This window comes from Temnothorax americanus, unplaced genomic scaffold, assembly GCF_048541705.1.
Source record: "Temnothorax americanus isolate GAGA-0224 unplaced genomic scaffold, ASM4854170v1 Scaffold4, whole genome shotgun sequence".
NCBI classification, from domain to species: Eukaryota; Metazoa; Arthropoda; class Insecta; order Hymenoptera; family Formicidae; genus Temnothorax; species Temnothorax americanus.
This window is the reverse complement of record NW_027509547.1, coordinates 7,462,415-7,479,279: the sequence shown is the minus strand read 5'-3', so window position 1 is coordinate 7,479,279 and position 16,865 is coordinate 7,462,415. Positions and strand designations below refer to the sequence as shown.

Sequence of the window (16,865 nt, the reverse complement as noted above, 5' to 3'; positions counted from 1 at the left end):
TACGTATACACGACGCCACCTTTCTTTCACTCTTTCTTTTCACTCTCCGGTTTCTACTTCCCACCCCCTCCCCTTGCCGACTTCTTTTTCCACTCTATCTTTCTTTATACCTCCTTAATCCAGGAGTGGGCTCGCGTCGCCGCCGCCCGAACGGAGGCTTCCGCGAGCTTTAACCGACGCTACCCTGTTTACGTCTTCAGGCAACACACAGAAGAGATTTATAAACGCAATTCTGAAACGATTGCGCGGCACAGAATGACATTTTTCGAACCTTTTACCTTTAAATCTTATTATCGTCATGAAAAAAACTCGTAATCTTCTTAATATCTTATAACAGTATTTTATTTTAAACGAGATCTTTAAATAATCTACAATTGTACGTAATCAACGTAATAAATGTGCCAAAATGAAATGGGCAATTCTAATATTTATTTTTATTCCAATCTTTCACATTCTTATTTCATGAAATTTCTGTGGAAGAAAATCTCATTTGGGAGTAGAAATTATAGAATCTTATCTACTTCTCGCTATCCGCAGTCTCTCTGCGAGAGATTTCCAGGAAGCTGAATTTTTTATACTCTATCTACTTCTGTCTCCAATGTTCCAAATGGTCTTCCAATGTAACATCCAAAAATTATTTATTATTTTTTTGATCAATGATACGCTTGTTCGAGATTCCTTTTCATATATCAATAAATTAATAAACTTTTTTCTTATAATAATGTACGCAGAATTTATCGTAATTTTTAATCTCAAATAATTCCCAGCAAAATATTTTGTGCATATACACTAGTGATACGTTCTTTGTCGATGCTTCTTTCCTATTCTCGCTGAGTTAATGAGAAATGCAGAAAGATAATAATGATACACGTGAGGTCTCTAATCAAAAGAGCAGAGCAAAGAGGTAAAAAAGAGCTCATAATTGTTCGGTCGATGCGCACTTGTAGTAAATCCTACGTTTAGCTATAGGCCGAACGCATTGGCAATAAATGGGGGGGATGCGCAGATAGCGAATGCGTATAATACGGAGGGATTTCACGAGGGCAATCTCGAATTTGATTCGATTACTTGCACGCTGTGCTGCTCGTGCGCGGATTAAGTAAATCATACGACGACCCGTTCCTTCGTTCCCTATTCTGCGCTTTAATGACCAGCGCGAACGGCGAAACGTATATAACATCACACCCGGCGTGAAAACTTGGCCCGGAAACTCGCCTTTTGAAATTAACGCGAAAACGATCTCTATCGCGCGAATTCTCTCATTTCGGCGCCCGGTTCAGCCACGCTTTTCCTTTTAAAATTTCACCTTTTGTGAAATTCATTCGCGACGCTTGTGTAATTTTGATAGCGGTTTGGATAGGCGATGAAGAACAAGTAATAATTGTTTTGAATATTAAGCTGAATACAAACCCGCTTAAAACTGTCTGCGTAAAATGACATGTGAACCAATTATTTTGAAAAAAAACTAAAAGGAGAAGCTAAAGAAGAAACAAATAAAATATTCATTTCGCAAATATAGCAGTTTCTGAATAACATACTCGAGCGATTTAGTGCGGTTTTATACAATATGAACAATATAATGTTTATTATAGCCGTAATTTAAAGAGCGATGAGATCATTACACATATTCTAGCAGTAGACTCTTTCGCGGAATACCATTACAGCAAGCGCCACAGGGGGATTGACAGCTATAGTGGACATCGTTAAATGCTTTACCGCGATGTGGTTGTTCCTAACGCTCGGCGCGCGAAATCCACAGACACGGCATGCAAATCTCACCGGATTCGGTCTTAACACTCGGCGAACAGAGAGTAAGATACATTAAAGCGGGGCGCCGACGATGTTGCAAACGTTATGAGAACAAGCCCTTTCGCCGGTGAACTATCATAGCGGTTGGCTAGATGGTTGGTGAGGTAGCTGGCCGGCCATACCCTTTCACATTTAGTCCCGGACTCGTTATGCAGCGTGAGGGCTACGAGCATTGAGTTACAGTTAACTTTAAGTTACCCTGTGGAACTTCCCGTCCCGGAACTTCCGGAAAACCGCCGAACGGATGGCCGCTACACGTTCCCCGGAAAGATCCATTTCCTCGTCCTGTAAACCCCACGGGGCGAAAACCCGAAAAGCGAAAACTGAACTGATGTATATTTATCCAGTTCTTTCTGATTCTCTATTCTTGTGCTCACCGCCATGCGCCATTATTAAATCAAGAGGCGTTTCTATTTCGAATAAGTGCAGCGGTGACCCGCCGCATCCGTCATTTTGTAATTCGTCAGGAAATTGGATCGAGGCTGCATAAATAATCACTGCGGAAGTTCACTTTATATCTTCGATAAAGAAATTCGATTATAATCAAATTGATTCAAATTCTAATAATTATATTAAAGACGAAATGCGAAATAATATATAGATAACCGGATGGATTAATAATTCCGATAATGTATAAATAATGCTTTTTATGTTCATCTTTATCTTCATGTTGTGTATATATATATATATATATATATATATATATATTATATGTTTTAAATATGTAATATATCGCAAAATATCTATCAAACAAATGAATACTGCATCTGGTAAAGAAATATGTAAACTAATAGAGATACCTCGAGAGATACTCTTCGTTAATAAACTGCATGGCTTTATTAATCCGATGGTTCTGATGTACATTGTCGAGGAATATACGCAACAAAATACCAATTTGACGTGTTTTCGTGTCCGACATTTTCTGTAGTCATTCACCGAAAACAATTGGTCATCATTTCCGTATCGTCATTTCCGTTAACGCGATTTAAGTTTTAATGATGTCAAAGCATAAATCCGTAGAACAGATACAAATGAAACAAAAATATATTCCTCCGGAATAATTTAACTCACCGAATGTCTGATACGTTAACTATAATTAGTCTCTGATCACTAAACGACCCAAAGTAGCTAGAAATCTTGTGTTAAAAAAATAATTTTGACTCACTCGCTATGAAAATTATTATACAAGGGATCACGTAGAACAGGAGAAACGAAACACACCCTACTAGGCCCCGTGGAAGGCAGACGGAAGCAAGACCAGGTTAGTAAAAAGGGAACGAGTTTAGCATCCCGTTGGAAATAGCGACGGCGCGGCGCTCGACGCAGATTCTAAAATACGGGAACTATTAGTCGTAGTTTCCCATGAGCATTACGTTCCCTTATGTGTAAATGATGTAACCCTCCATGGCGGCTTAGTCGACGTAAGCCGCCCGCGTTCAATCTGCCCAGGGGATTGAAACTGTTAGGAAAATAATTGCGCGAAATTATCCCTGTTAGACTGATATCAAGAGCAAAAATAATTCCTTCAAATAGAATTGATTTTAACATATCTGAAGATGAATCAAAGGAAGATAATGCTATTTTTATAAGCATTATTTTCTCGTAAAAAAGGATATGAATATATAGAAAATCAGGTATTATATTTCTAACGTTGTAACATCATAACTAGAAATTATTTGATTTGTAAAATAACTCTTTAAGTGCATTAAAAAATGTCAGAGTTTCTTAATCAGGGAAAGATACTTGCGTTATTAATTATACAATCTTCCTCTACATTGCATTATTAATATTTCGAAATTTTTCATAGTCTTTCTGTTGCGGCTGCTAATTTGCAACCATTGTGCGTGCAACCCGCATTTAAAATTGCACACGTACGCGACTGTTGCACGTATGTAAGTTATGGCGTTGCAACCTCGGAGCAACAAGCGAGCGCATTGTGCGGTACTAAGGGGACAATACGCGAGGAATATGTTCGCTATTTAAAGGAACGATGCCTTGCATGCTTTAAAATTTATGTTTCACGCGAGACCCGTTGAATTTCAACCCACTTTAAAAGTCTAGGCTAAAAACATTACATCGCAAAATCTCACAAGCTTGCATTTTACCGGGTGCTGCGCGATATTGCTAATGATCTGAATCATAAAATTTAAATGTTAGCACAAATGTTAGAGTTTCTCTGACATTTTTTATATATATTTATATTTATTTAACGTTATTAAATAAAAACTATTATTTACTATGTAATAACATAACATATATATATATATATATATATATACATATATATATATATATATATATATTTAACAAAATAGAAATATATTAAAATCTTTAAAGTAAAACGATAATTTCAGTAACAAGCATACTACAAATCACGTAGTAAATCATAAATTACGAAAATAATACTAAAGCTCATCTCTGTTAGTTTTTCCAGCGCACATAGAGATACAGAAGCATACTATATCGTCGAAAAAATGCTCAAATGCTGTTCCTGAAATAAGCAACTGAAATAAATACCTATATAGAGAAACATTCAGAATCGATAAATTCTAGGAAGATAGGAATAACCCCCGTCAAATTGTTTCCACCTTTTTGCAATTTTGCAATGCGCGATCCATAACGAGATAATTAAAACAAAAGCCGAGTTGCCAGACAGAAGCAGATTTCATTTCTCCTCCCATCTCATATCAGCACCACCGACGTTACTCCGCGCACTCTTCGTTTCATTTCGCCCTGAACGGTTTTAGCGCATTCTCCCCATTCTTTATTATTCTTTTTATACTTCTGCTTAAGCGTTATCTATATGGTCGGCTGTCAAGAGAAGATAAAGTTTGACTTTGAATTCTCAAAGCGTTATTCATCGTTTTCTCAATGTTTTTGATATATAGGCTCGTACTGTTCCAGTCTCAATCCAGTCTCTTTCATCCATTATCTTCAGGGGTAAAGTTATATGCGTCATTGCAGCTGTGCTCAGAAGCGCGGATATCGACGAATATTCACATTACATACAGGTGAAAAAAAAAACATGACAACCGGGAAATGGTGAAATTGAATTACCACGGATACTAGAGAATCAACGTGGACCGACCGCGACCCGCGACAATAAAAGCGGAATTTAGAGTCCGGCATAGCTTTCCTTCTCTCGCCGATGCAGCTCGATTTTATAGATTTCCACAGCGAAAAGTGATTGCGAGCTCGTCGGCTTTTTATTTTAAATGCTCAATGAATAGATATCGCATCGTAAATAATACAAATTTGTCTTACGCAATCTAATCATTTTTCTAATATTTAATCTAAATAACTTTTTGTTTCTGCAACTTTACTGTTACTTTGTAACTTTGTTATAGTAACTATGTTAGTAAAATTGATTTTCTATTTGGTACATTTTTAATAATTCGATAAATACGTTTTGGCGTTAAAATATTCTATGAAAGCAGTAGAATTTAAAAAACTAATTGACAGATAAAAGTCACTTTAAATAGTAAGGGATATCCCTTAATATGTCAGTATTTTTCCGATTGACATACTTTCGTTGATATTGACATAGACTTATAATAAATGTCGATCACTTTGTAATCGAGGCCATGCATTGACAGCTCTGTTTCCGTTAAACAAATATAAAATGACATATCAGCAGTTTCACTCACAGCAGATCAGCAGCAATGACGGATATTCTTCGCCGCCATTCTCGTTTTTGCCGCTAAGGAAGAGAAACCATTGCCAGGGATCCACTCTGATTCCATATCTGTAATATAAAATAAAATAAAATATTTAATTTTTCTCATTTAATTTCGAGAGAATATTTAAATAATTTTCAATAAATATTTCCTTACAAACAGCAATAATTTACAATTAAATAATATATGACAAGACTGACATAACATTAATTCTAACAATACAAATGGTATATATATATATATATATATATATATATATATATACGTGAAAAAAGAAATAAATTATATAAATATATTATAGATATATATTTTATATTATGCGTACAAAAAATAAGATCAAAGTTGATAGATTTATTTATATTTAAAAAGATATGCACAGTTATATATATATATATATATATATATATATATATATATATATATATATAACTGTGCATATCTTTTTAAATATAAATAAATCTATCAACTTTGATCTTATTTTATATATATATATATTATATATATATATATATATATATCTTGTTATGTTACAAGGGAAATAAAATCAAGAAATAAGAAAAGATAAATATAAGATAAAACGCGGCACGTTTTCTATTATAACTTTTAGTTTTTCATGGTTGGTATACTATAAGCGTAATGCAAACTGAAGAAGCAAATGTGCTACATTATTATAGTCTGTCTCTGGTAAGATCTCTTCCACAGAGATGGTTCCAAGCAGGAACAAAAGAAAATAAAGGGAGCAGGTCCGCGTTCTTTGTTCTGAGATAAATAATAACTGTCTCATCGCACCACGCCAGGCAAAGAGGAAGCTCATGCTGGGAAATAAAACGATTTCCCTAGAAAGTCGACTCAATGGAAATGCAGGAAACGTCTGTCCCATGATGATTGACTGTGATCTTGATGTGAATCTGTGATTTATTTTGATGGCGCACGTCGGAAAATATTATAAACGATGCCCGCCGACTAAATCGTGCCGGATTATTTATTGGCAATTTCGTAAAATGGCACTTTCTGCGCGCATACGAATCATTAATTTCTGCACGTAAATCAAACGGAGTTATGCAGAAATGGAACGCGTCTGATAACATAATAAACAAATGGGATATGCTAAACTGCGATATTCGATTAAGTTATGTTTGTCCATACTATAAAAAGCTATATTGATTACAAAAGCTGTACAAAATATGCAAATAGGATTTGCATAAATTTAACTCATGTTTTGTTCATAAATACGAATGCGATAAAGTTAAAATTATAACAAGTAAAGATAATTTGTCTAACGTACGATAATTTGTAACGTGCGGGCTGAAAATTACTCTCTCATTTATTTCGAAGTAGACAAATTGCATTCGACGACTATTATCAGATTATCACTGTTACATCCATATAAAAATACGTTGTAATGTGTCTTATCGCTATATTAGCCTGAAAACGCAATTTACGACGGTATCGATCTAAGCCATCGAGAACATTATTTTCTCGCGGGACGCACGAGGTAGGTGTACCGGCCGAAAAAAGGTAGCACTGTATACACTATTGGCTTCAGGTCGTACATGCCCGTTAACGATGATAAACGAGGCTTATGTGTCGAGTAATTAAAGAATTCGAAGTCGGCGCGTTGTTTCAGATAGACAATATTTATTGGGACGCAATCACACACACACACACACACACACACACACAGGCACACACATCGATCTAGTTCTCCGCTGAAACGCTATATCGGTCATGTCGACGCAGTTACGGTAATTGGACAATAGCGTGGAAAAAATATGATTCTTGTTCATAATTAATTGGTGCAACGCGCCGTGAGACAGCCGATCGGTGATAATTTATGAAAATATCTTCACATATGTCGATACACACATAAATAATGCAATATACAACATAAATAATGCAAACCCCAGTTTTGATATATAGCAATGTTTAAGTCAATCAAAGGGGCTGCCTTGTATATGTATGATCATAAATAATGCACGGAAAAAAATTAATTTAATAACAGAAAATCAATCAATCTAATATCAATTATCAAGAGACGCGACGGTATAATCGCGCCAAACGTAATTTTATTTTATTGATGTCAAATCAATCTAAGTCAAATAGTAGGAAATGCAACATTGTGCCCAAATATTTAGAAAAACAAAACTTTGCATTTTTTATTACATTTTAACAACAAAGTAGCAAATGAAAAGAAGCCAACGTCAAAGAAAGACTATCCAGTAATTCATTCGTGTTCGAAATAATCATTTCAACGACGTAGAAAGATTCATATAGATAAGAAAGGAAACAATCGTTCACAATGTCGATGATTAAACCGATCTGGCGTCGATACGCGTGTACACACGGTGGATGAGTCTCATAAAACATTTTTCGAGTGCTCGAAAGTTAAGGGGATATCGCACTTATCGAAACTCATCGCTTTGAGACGTGAACAGAAACGATATTAAATTTCTTCCCCGGCGGGAATAGCCGTCTTGATCCGCCCGTTAAATCCACGCTCGTTCTTCGTCCGCCGGAGTTCGTTAATACAGCGTCACGATAAAATCCCCAATTTCACGTCGAACGTGATGGTGAGAGGGAAACGTCGGGGTCCTGGGGGGTGAATCCACGGTGGGTGCGAGAGCGCGCGGAAGTCCAGATTGGAAGAGTTATGGCGCCAATATGGGACGGACCGGAATGAAAATGTGAACGCGCGAACGATTCGCATTAAATATTAATAACGCGCGAAACGAGACGTCTTCTTCACTTTTATGATTGTAAGAAGGAACGCCGAGGATGATTCTTCTTCTCTGAAATTAATGGCAGGGCCTGAAGGCCTCGTTTTAAGTGTCGGATTGGCTCGGTGAGGCGAGATGGATTGTTTTCAAGGCGAATTGGAGGGGTCGTGAACGCGCGTTGGTTAAAATTTATTTTGATATTTATCTAGATAAAATACACCACGGCTTATTAACGATCCCTTCTAAAATTCATTGTATAATGTATAATGTCGATTTATATATTCCGCATAAAATTTTTTGTTGGTAGATACTTATATAAAATGTGGCATTTTTAGTGATTTCAATATAGCATACATTTATAATAAATCCATTTTCATTTATATAGCATCTTTATCATTTTCTTACAAATCAATATATCTTTTCACACTTTGCATCTTGCTATTCTCTGCTCAATACCGATCTATCTAAAGAAATGTAAAATACACAATATACAAAGCGATATCCGGTATTGAGACTTATCAAATTTCCAATGACATTTTCTTTCTGCGCTATAATAAATATCGAACTGCAGAATTTATAATCCGGATGAACAATAAACGAGTTTTATGTTCTGACACGATGCAAAAGTCTTTGCGAAAATGGCTGATAAAGTAGAACACAATGGAAATAATCATTACTGAGACAATGTCATATCCATAAGACCAGATCAATTTTTAATGTGTGCTATAAATATGCTATAAATATGACTGAGGTCATTGACTAAAATTCAACAATATTATTCTTTATTCTTAGTATTTCGGGAAAATTTTTGATTGCGTGAGAGAATGTACTAATTCATATACTTTTACATTAAATAAATTCGTATTAAACACATAAAAAATTCGTAATTTTAATTTCCGTTCTAAAAATTTCAATTTTTTCTAAAGATTTTTATTTAAAATAGATAATACCTTTTCTAAGAATGTATCTAAAAATACATGATGTCGAAAGTCTGTGACAGGAATAAACTAATTGTCTTACTTTTCTTATTTATCTTATCCATGGCATTTTTTTACTTGTTGATCCGTCTATAACCGCGACGAAACAGTAATTTATCATCAAACTATTATAGATTTAATTGTTTAATCATTTCTGCAGACATTTACACTAAAAATAAATCATAAAATGAGAAAAAATAATCGACGAAATTGCGTGTCTTGAAATAAACGCATCATATTTATATCTCCAAATGCATAAATTATGATTGCATGGCGAATATCTGAAAAAGTTTTACGAACAATTCACGTAGCTACGAAAGACAAGGAAGGAGAAACTTCAGTAACTTCCTTTACCCACCTCCGCGGACTTTTATCGATAGCGAGGGTCTTTCGTCGAGAGTTCGATTAATTGAGCTCTCTCGCTGCCTTTTTTTCACTTCGCAGAGAAGCATCTACCCGTTTTCTTACCGACGTGCTTTTTTTCAGTCGCCAATCTACCCTTTTCTCTTTCCCACCCTCGTCCCATCGATTAATCTCGATCCCAGCAAAATCGTGTCGACAACCTCATCCTCGCGATTCGGCTGCTGCTTGCTCTTGTTCTTCGCGAATCAAGTCTAGAAAAGTTTTTACCGGTTGAAACGAATCAGTCGAGGACGCGGACTGGTATTAAATGGTTACAATTTCTTCGAAGTGTTCATTTGGAAGTGCCGATAAGTTAATTAAGCGGTGACGCGATTGTATACGCGAAATTATATGGCCGATTGAACGTTACGTCACATAGAGCGCGATGAAACGCGACAGACATATATATCTGTTATAATCGGATATGTATACGTCACGATAATCTGTCCGACATCTGTCTAAACTACGCATCTAATAATTTCTACAAACTTAATAATGTTTAATAAACATTTTATTAAACTATTCACTTTAAAAAGTATATATGCTTATCCAATGCGTAAATCGTATATTGCATAATATTGTTAAGTATTGCCTATTATGAAATCGGGTGTCTGGATTGAAAATTGAAGGCATCAATCGAATGCTAAAATGCTTTTAGTTTGAGCATAATCGTTTAGGACCGTTCATAGCTGCGCCTGTTTCAGGCTTGTATGAAGCGTGTCAGGGCCACCTCGAGCAATTACGTCGCAAAAGTTCGCTCGAAAGTTTTTCCACGCTTAACGAGCGTGATAAATTTCTGTTACGCGCCCCCGGGAGCGACCGGACGCGAGGCCGAGAGTTTACAACAGCGATAAAAATCTCGTTGAAATTATTCATGGACAACGCTTACGCTTCTCTCTTGTCTTCAGAAGAAGAAGGCAACTTACTCCTCTGAGGACAATATCCTGTGAGGAGAAAGCGTTGCGCGTCCTAGCAACAGTGTCAATACGCATAAGAAAATGATTAGCTCTGAGAATGCGAGCCTGCAGGTTCAACTTATTTTAATGTGCGCGGATTAATTATTATTTGTATAAAATCTAGATATATACGTTCATATTCTGTGTCAAGAGATGCAGTTTTACGAATAAAATACAAGAAATGTTCAAGTTTCAGTTGTTTGATTTGGATTCGTGAGTATACTATAGTTCGTGGCCATCGCTGCAGACGACGACTAATTCGATTGGAAAGGGCAAGGAACGGTCAGTTCCGCTCCATCCTGCTATCCATAAATTAATTTGCTGTTACTCGTACTCCTCTTTCTTCCTTTCACCGACAGCGCATCACGTAACGACCTGCGACGGCTGATAAGTCAATCGAATGATTCGTTATACTAAAAAGTACATAAATTTCCACGAGCGCCGGAATAAATTAAATTATCACAATGATAAGCATAGATTATCTCGCTCGATACAGGCGCAATAATTTATATTCAATTTAAACTCCATTCACGAGACTGCTATGGCTTGTAGCTCATTTTACAAATGAGTCCTTCAATATTACGCGACATCTTATTAAGTAAAAAATATATAACTTCGAATCTCGTCGCAAGCTTAACAATCTGACAGGCAATATTTCGATCTTCTGCTGTGCCATTTCTCTTCTCATTATCTTTCTTCTTATTACGAATCTTACTAATATAAATCCAATATCGAATGACATACTCATACATACACTATCGTAACAATAACAGTGCGGTCGGTTTATAAAGGTATCATATTTGTTTCCATCTGTAGAGCGTTCGTGATGAAATATGAGTGCACCAAAACATCATGCACCTTACCGGTTGACAATCTGTCACGGTGTTCCAACAACGTTTGCCGAACAGGCTCCAAATAACATCCACTTACCCGAGCTATAGCCATATCCCTAAAGAACAGCGAGTAATCGCGCTGAAATAGTTACCAGCTACAAACTCAATTTTGTCAGCTTGCCTGCTGGCAATCGATTCTTTTTGTCGTACCCTGTCAATCGCTACGATAGCATATCCATCAAACTGATAGAGGCACTTCTGATCGCCTCTCGTTCCCCTATCGTATTCCCATTGATTGCCAACCCACGCAAAGACACCCTCTTCTAATTTCGGTGAGTCAGTAACAACTTGATGACGCTATTGCTTGTCAAAACTTCCCCTTTTTTTATTCTTGAAAATGACTGATCCATACAGTCACTTAAACATAGCGAACTCATAGACTCGAATTCAATACATTATGGACACTCACATGTATTTACGTATCATATACTGTACATTTCTGTGAGCAATAGTGCAACAAACATTCGAGAGAGAGAAAAAAAAGGAAAATAAGAATTAATCAATTTTTATTAGAATTGACAGATTCAATTTAATCGGCTCAACGTTTAGTTCCTTCTTCAGAAAAAATATCCCATTAGAATTTAAAACGTTTTGTGATATCTTATTACTAACAAGATAATTTTTTAATTCATCATTGTTTATATATTTTATATAGTTTATATAGTATATTTTATATAGTGGAATATATAGTTTATTTATTCTTACTGCGTAGAAAATTATTAATTATTAGTTCAGATAATGATTCAATTTTATTATGCCAACAAAAACGATTAGCATAATTTCCATTGGTTAATTAGTTGATATTATTGTGTACCATAATTTTACAGCAATCAGAGCGTTTATTACTGACAAATTGTGTTCCGTGGATCAAAGGCGGACTTATTTATTGCATTTTATTTTTAAGAAAGGATTAATATGTGTAAATTTATTGACAAATTGGACTATGACCCGATGAAATCGGCCACATCCGTTAGATAACGGAATATTATCGACAATTCAAGATACTCACTTTATGAAATTTTCAAGCAGTAACCGGATACCACCGATACCTAGCAGTAAGAAGCCCCAGTTGACAAATCCCGTGAAATTATCGAAGCCCGAACTCCAAGAAAAGAGACTATCTCTTGGACGGTGACATCTGAAAAAGAAATAAGAGAACTTGAATAAACCATTTTTCATTATTTATTCGTTATTATAGGCGATGTCGCCGATAATTTTTCAAGTCACTTTGCAAAATGTGTTATACACAATAATTATTGAGTTCCTCAAAGATTGAATTATGTATAAGTAATACCTTTCATGTATATTTTGTATTCGCCTCTTTACGATCTCTTTATGCACAATGAGCTCGTTATTATACGGAAATTCGATAATAGACCGAGCTTCAAGTAGCTATGAAGGGGAAGAAGGTATTAAGGAGAATGTTCTCATTCTGGTGCCATACTAGCAAAATTCTCCTTGTGCGCGAGCGGTATGGAAAAAGACATATGAACGTCATAGGGATGAGAATGGGACAATAAAGGGGCTTTCATATCGTACGGTTATACATGTCCTTATATCAATTTACGGACTGACGTATAGTTCACACGTGACGACGTGGTAAATGATATGAGTCAGTTTTATCGCAATAAAAGATGCTCGTCGTTATATGACGGACGTTCAAGCAAGCAATTCAGAGACACCCCATGGGAGCTGCGATTCTCGCGTTTTCTTTGTGGATCTAGATAGCAAAATGTAGTTTATAACGGACGATCATAGCAAAATTAATATTATCGTGCAAAACTCTCTCACTTTGTGCTCTCGACGGACATTGCTTTGCGTTCGGCAGGCATTCAGGACATCGCAAATTTCGTTTAAACCGCGCTCCGTTGGGGTATCAAAGTCGGCAGTAATAATGCATCCCGGTCCTGCGAAGATACACAAAAATTGCGTGTTTCACTTTCAGAACATTTATCTCTCTCTAGGGCGCTTCTTTTTAAAAAAATCCTTCGGTGCTCCATATTATTAAAAAAAATAATTGCAAAATTAAAGACAAAAAGAATCAGTCTCAAGATCACGTGTTAAAAAATAATTAAATTTTATATAAAATTGTCATATCATAAAGAGAGTATAATAGCGAGGAAATAAATGAATTGGTTATCACTAATCGTGGAAGATGCTCGTTAACTTTTTAACACAATCTCATCGTGTAATTTTTTAAAACAAGTGACACTTTAACGAGCATCTTCCACGATTAGTGATAACCAATTCATTTATTTCCTCGCTATTATACTCTCTTTATGATATGTACTCTATTTATGACAGTAGTAGCCCATTCGACACGGTAAACCGTTATCATGAATCGCGCGAGTACGCCTTCTCGGTCAAAGAGATACAAGAGGCACTCGAATGTTTTGTGCGCCATAAGACAAAACCCTTTCGAAAAGTTATACGATGGTCTTCGTCGACCCTTGTCGCGAACGCGCAGCCAACGGGGGGATGACAGACGTGTATCGTGGAAGCCGATTATGGAGACGCATCCGGTATATAATCCACCCTAGAGACACCAAAGACAAGAGGGTTTTGTGTTACAATCCCCTATCATATAGATACCATTCAGATTTCATGCACGGAGTATTGTTGACGATGCGCACTTGCCAGTCACGCGAGAGAGAGAGAGAGAGAGAGAGAGAGAGAGAGAGAGAGAGAGAGAGAGAGAGAGAGAGAGAGAGAGAGAGAGCGGCGCACCATATGGAATCTTCGATATCTAAAGTGCTTATTAGACGTACATGACGATGCGAAAGAAGTACGTACTAAAAGTATCTCAAATAGTACCATGGTGAGTCGATTATTACATAGCAAAGAACAAAGGCACTATACACGACGAGACTTCTATTCTGGCACATTGTACTGAAAAAGCCTTTTAATACACTTAATATATTCTTAACATTCTTTTTTTATTTCTTATTCAATCTCGCACTTGCGAAACTGAATAATAATTTTCTTTAAACAGAATTAAAAATGTATTTTCTAATATGTATTCTAGCATGTATTATTGCCACATTAAGATCAAAGAGAATGTGACGCGTAAATTAATTAATTTATAAAGAATTATATTTCAAGTTCATGTTTTATTTCATGTTTCTCTATAATTGATTTTTACATCGGCAATAATAAAAAACTGTACTTTAAATAAATTACGAATTACTATACCGCACTGAAAATAACATTAATGATATCCACAATCAATATACAAAAAAAATAAATCTTATATTCAATTTTGACATTTCGATTGCCTCTTCGTGACCGCTAGTATTACGCCGTTATCGAGATAGGTCTTGTGAAGCTTCTATACCACTTTCATGGAGAGAGAAGAACCTCTCGTCTTAAGTATTTACATGAAAGATCCTAGCGGAAACCCGGGGCGTGAGTGATAATATATATTTTTGAGACCGTGTCTCCTTAGAACTTCAAAGAACCACAGACTCGCAACCGAAAGGCCATGAAATTGAATTTAAATATATTAACATTTAATTTCTAAATCGTATAAATATCTTGAAAAATATGGCAAAAACGCAAATCCCCATTTAAGGAGAGTGGTTGCTCAAATCAATTTGATAAGAATTAGTTCAAATTTATGGCGGATATTCGTCTATGGGAATCTGTCGTCCATGCCAAAGTTGAAGACAATTGTCTGCATGATTGTTGAGTAAATAATTATTGAAATTATACCCTTGTCTCTCTCTCTTATACACGGAGTGACACAGCAAAAATGTTACCTAACCTGTAATGTAACTCTCGAAAGCATATTAAGAATTATAAGAATTTAATGAAAATAGGTGCGAATAATTCTACAAATTTAGGAAGAACTTTCTCGAAGACTGAAATGATTTGTCTTTATATAGTTATCAAGATATTGTAAAAATAAAACAGGACCACATTTATTATTGCCACATTTCAACGTGGATAATAACGTATTTGGGTTTCAATTGTACAAACAACTCCTTTTAAACTTTAAGAAACAACAATTGAATGCGTTTCACATATTTATTTGCGCAAATTCGTTTATTTCGCGCAACGAAAATCTAACCTATATGCTTTCCCGCTGCCGCGCCGCCTGCCCCGCATCTTTAAATCAAAATGCAAATTATGGTTTTAACTATGAAAATGCAAGTTATTCCAGTAAAGTCATAAAAGTAATATGCTTGTTCATTATCTGAGTTCATAATTACTCAAATTCTAGCGCCAAAGTTTTAACTAACTCAAGCTACTCAAAGGACACATATTAAGATAGTGCTCGCATTTCACCGTTACTCATTTTTTGCAATTATAATTGATTCATTCGTTGATATACTGTAATTACTTGCAGAGATTGCGTATCTTAACAATACTTGATAATTATGCAAGTATTTTATTTGATAAAAACGAGTAGGACGATAATTGATTTCACAACGTAATAATATGTACAAAATATATTTTTATTATTCCTTTTTTTACACAAATATTCTGCTGTAGCATACTTTATATTTTTTTCAAATAAAAATCAAATTTTAAAGTCTTAAAAATATTTAACAACTATATAATAATTAAAATGCACAAGTACAATTAATGATAACGAACGCATACTTCATACATTATCTATATAAAGTAAACAACTAAAATCACTGTAATGTATAATAAAATTATCAGTTTATCTAAAAAAATATTCATCAGCTGTGAACTGCAAAGGTCCGTAATTGTTATATCTATACACTTGTACATATAATTAGCGCTGATAAAAACTTACAAATATCTATTATAAAAAATATATGATATCTATACTATAAAATACGTTACATTTTGTATATGTAACTCAATGGAAAATCTGGGCGGATTAGAAACGTATAACGTAGAAACGTATATTGATTATATTTTATATATTAATAATTTAATCTTTTAAAAAAATAAATTTACTAAATATATGCTGTATATTTTTCAAAAATGCATAATACACACGCGAATAAATAGCGCGCGCGTAATGCGCACATCGTTATTTTCTAATTATTATAAATTTTCACAACGGCGACTTCACAGCGATGACGATGCAATTTGCCTGGTGAAGAATTCCGTCGGTTTTGCGTACAAAATGTAACAGGCGAACGTTATATATCGCCCTGTCGTAATTACCCGCAGCTATCCTCAGCGCGGTTTCTGCGTGCATTCAGCAGCATCGTCGCGCGCGTTTCCCCACTGCACACAACAGTCCCCCTAATAAACCCTCTCGACCTGTACGCCGTAACTATTACTCAGAATTTATGGCAGATCGCGATAATTAATAGAGCCGCGATAGAAACGGCGGTTTGCGCACGAAGAGCTATCTCTCGCGCTTCTGATATTGGGGCAGCATGGCGAACAGCTAGGACGCAGACGTGTCGCACGGAAATTCCATATGCATGAGAACGATGGACTGGATATG

The 16,865-nt window shown here is 35.6% G+C and overlaps 1 protein-coding gene across 2 annotated transcripts in view; it reads right to left on the bottom strand.

Annotated features, from left to right (window-relative positions):
- Mdy (diacylglycerol O-acyltransferase) overlaps window positions 1-16,865 on the bottom strand; it is a 95,210-nt gene that overhangs the window by 66,877 nt on the left and 11,468 nt on the right. For both annotated transcript variants that reach the window (XM_077415909.1, XM_077415908.1), the window contains exons 2-3: window positions 12,441-12,569; window positions 5,457-5,554 (exon numbers count right to left, since the gene is read on the bottom strand). In XM_077415909.1, the coding sequence (XP_077272035.1) occupies window positions 5,457-5,554; window positions 12,441-12,569 (227 nt within the window). The remainder of the gene's footprint in view (window positions 1-5,456; window positions 5,555-12,440; window positions 12,570-16,865) is intronic.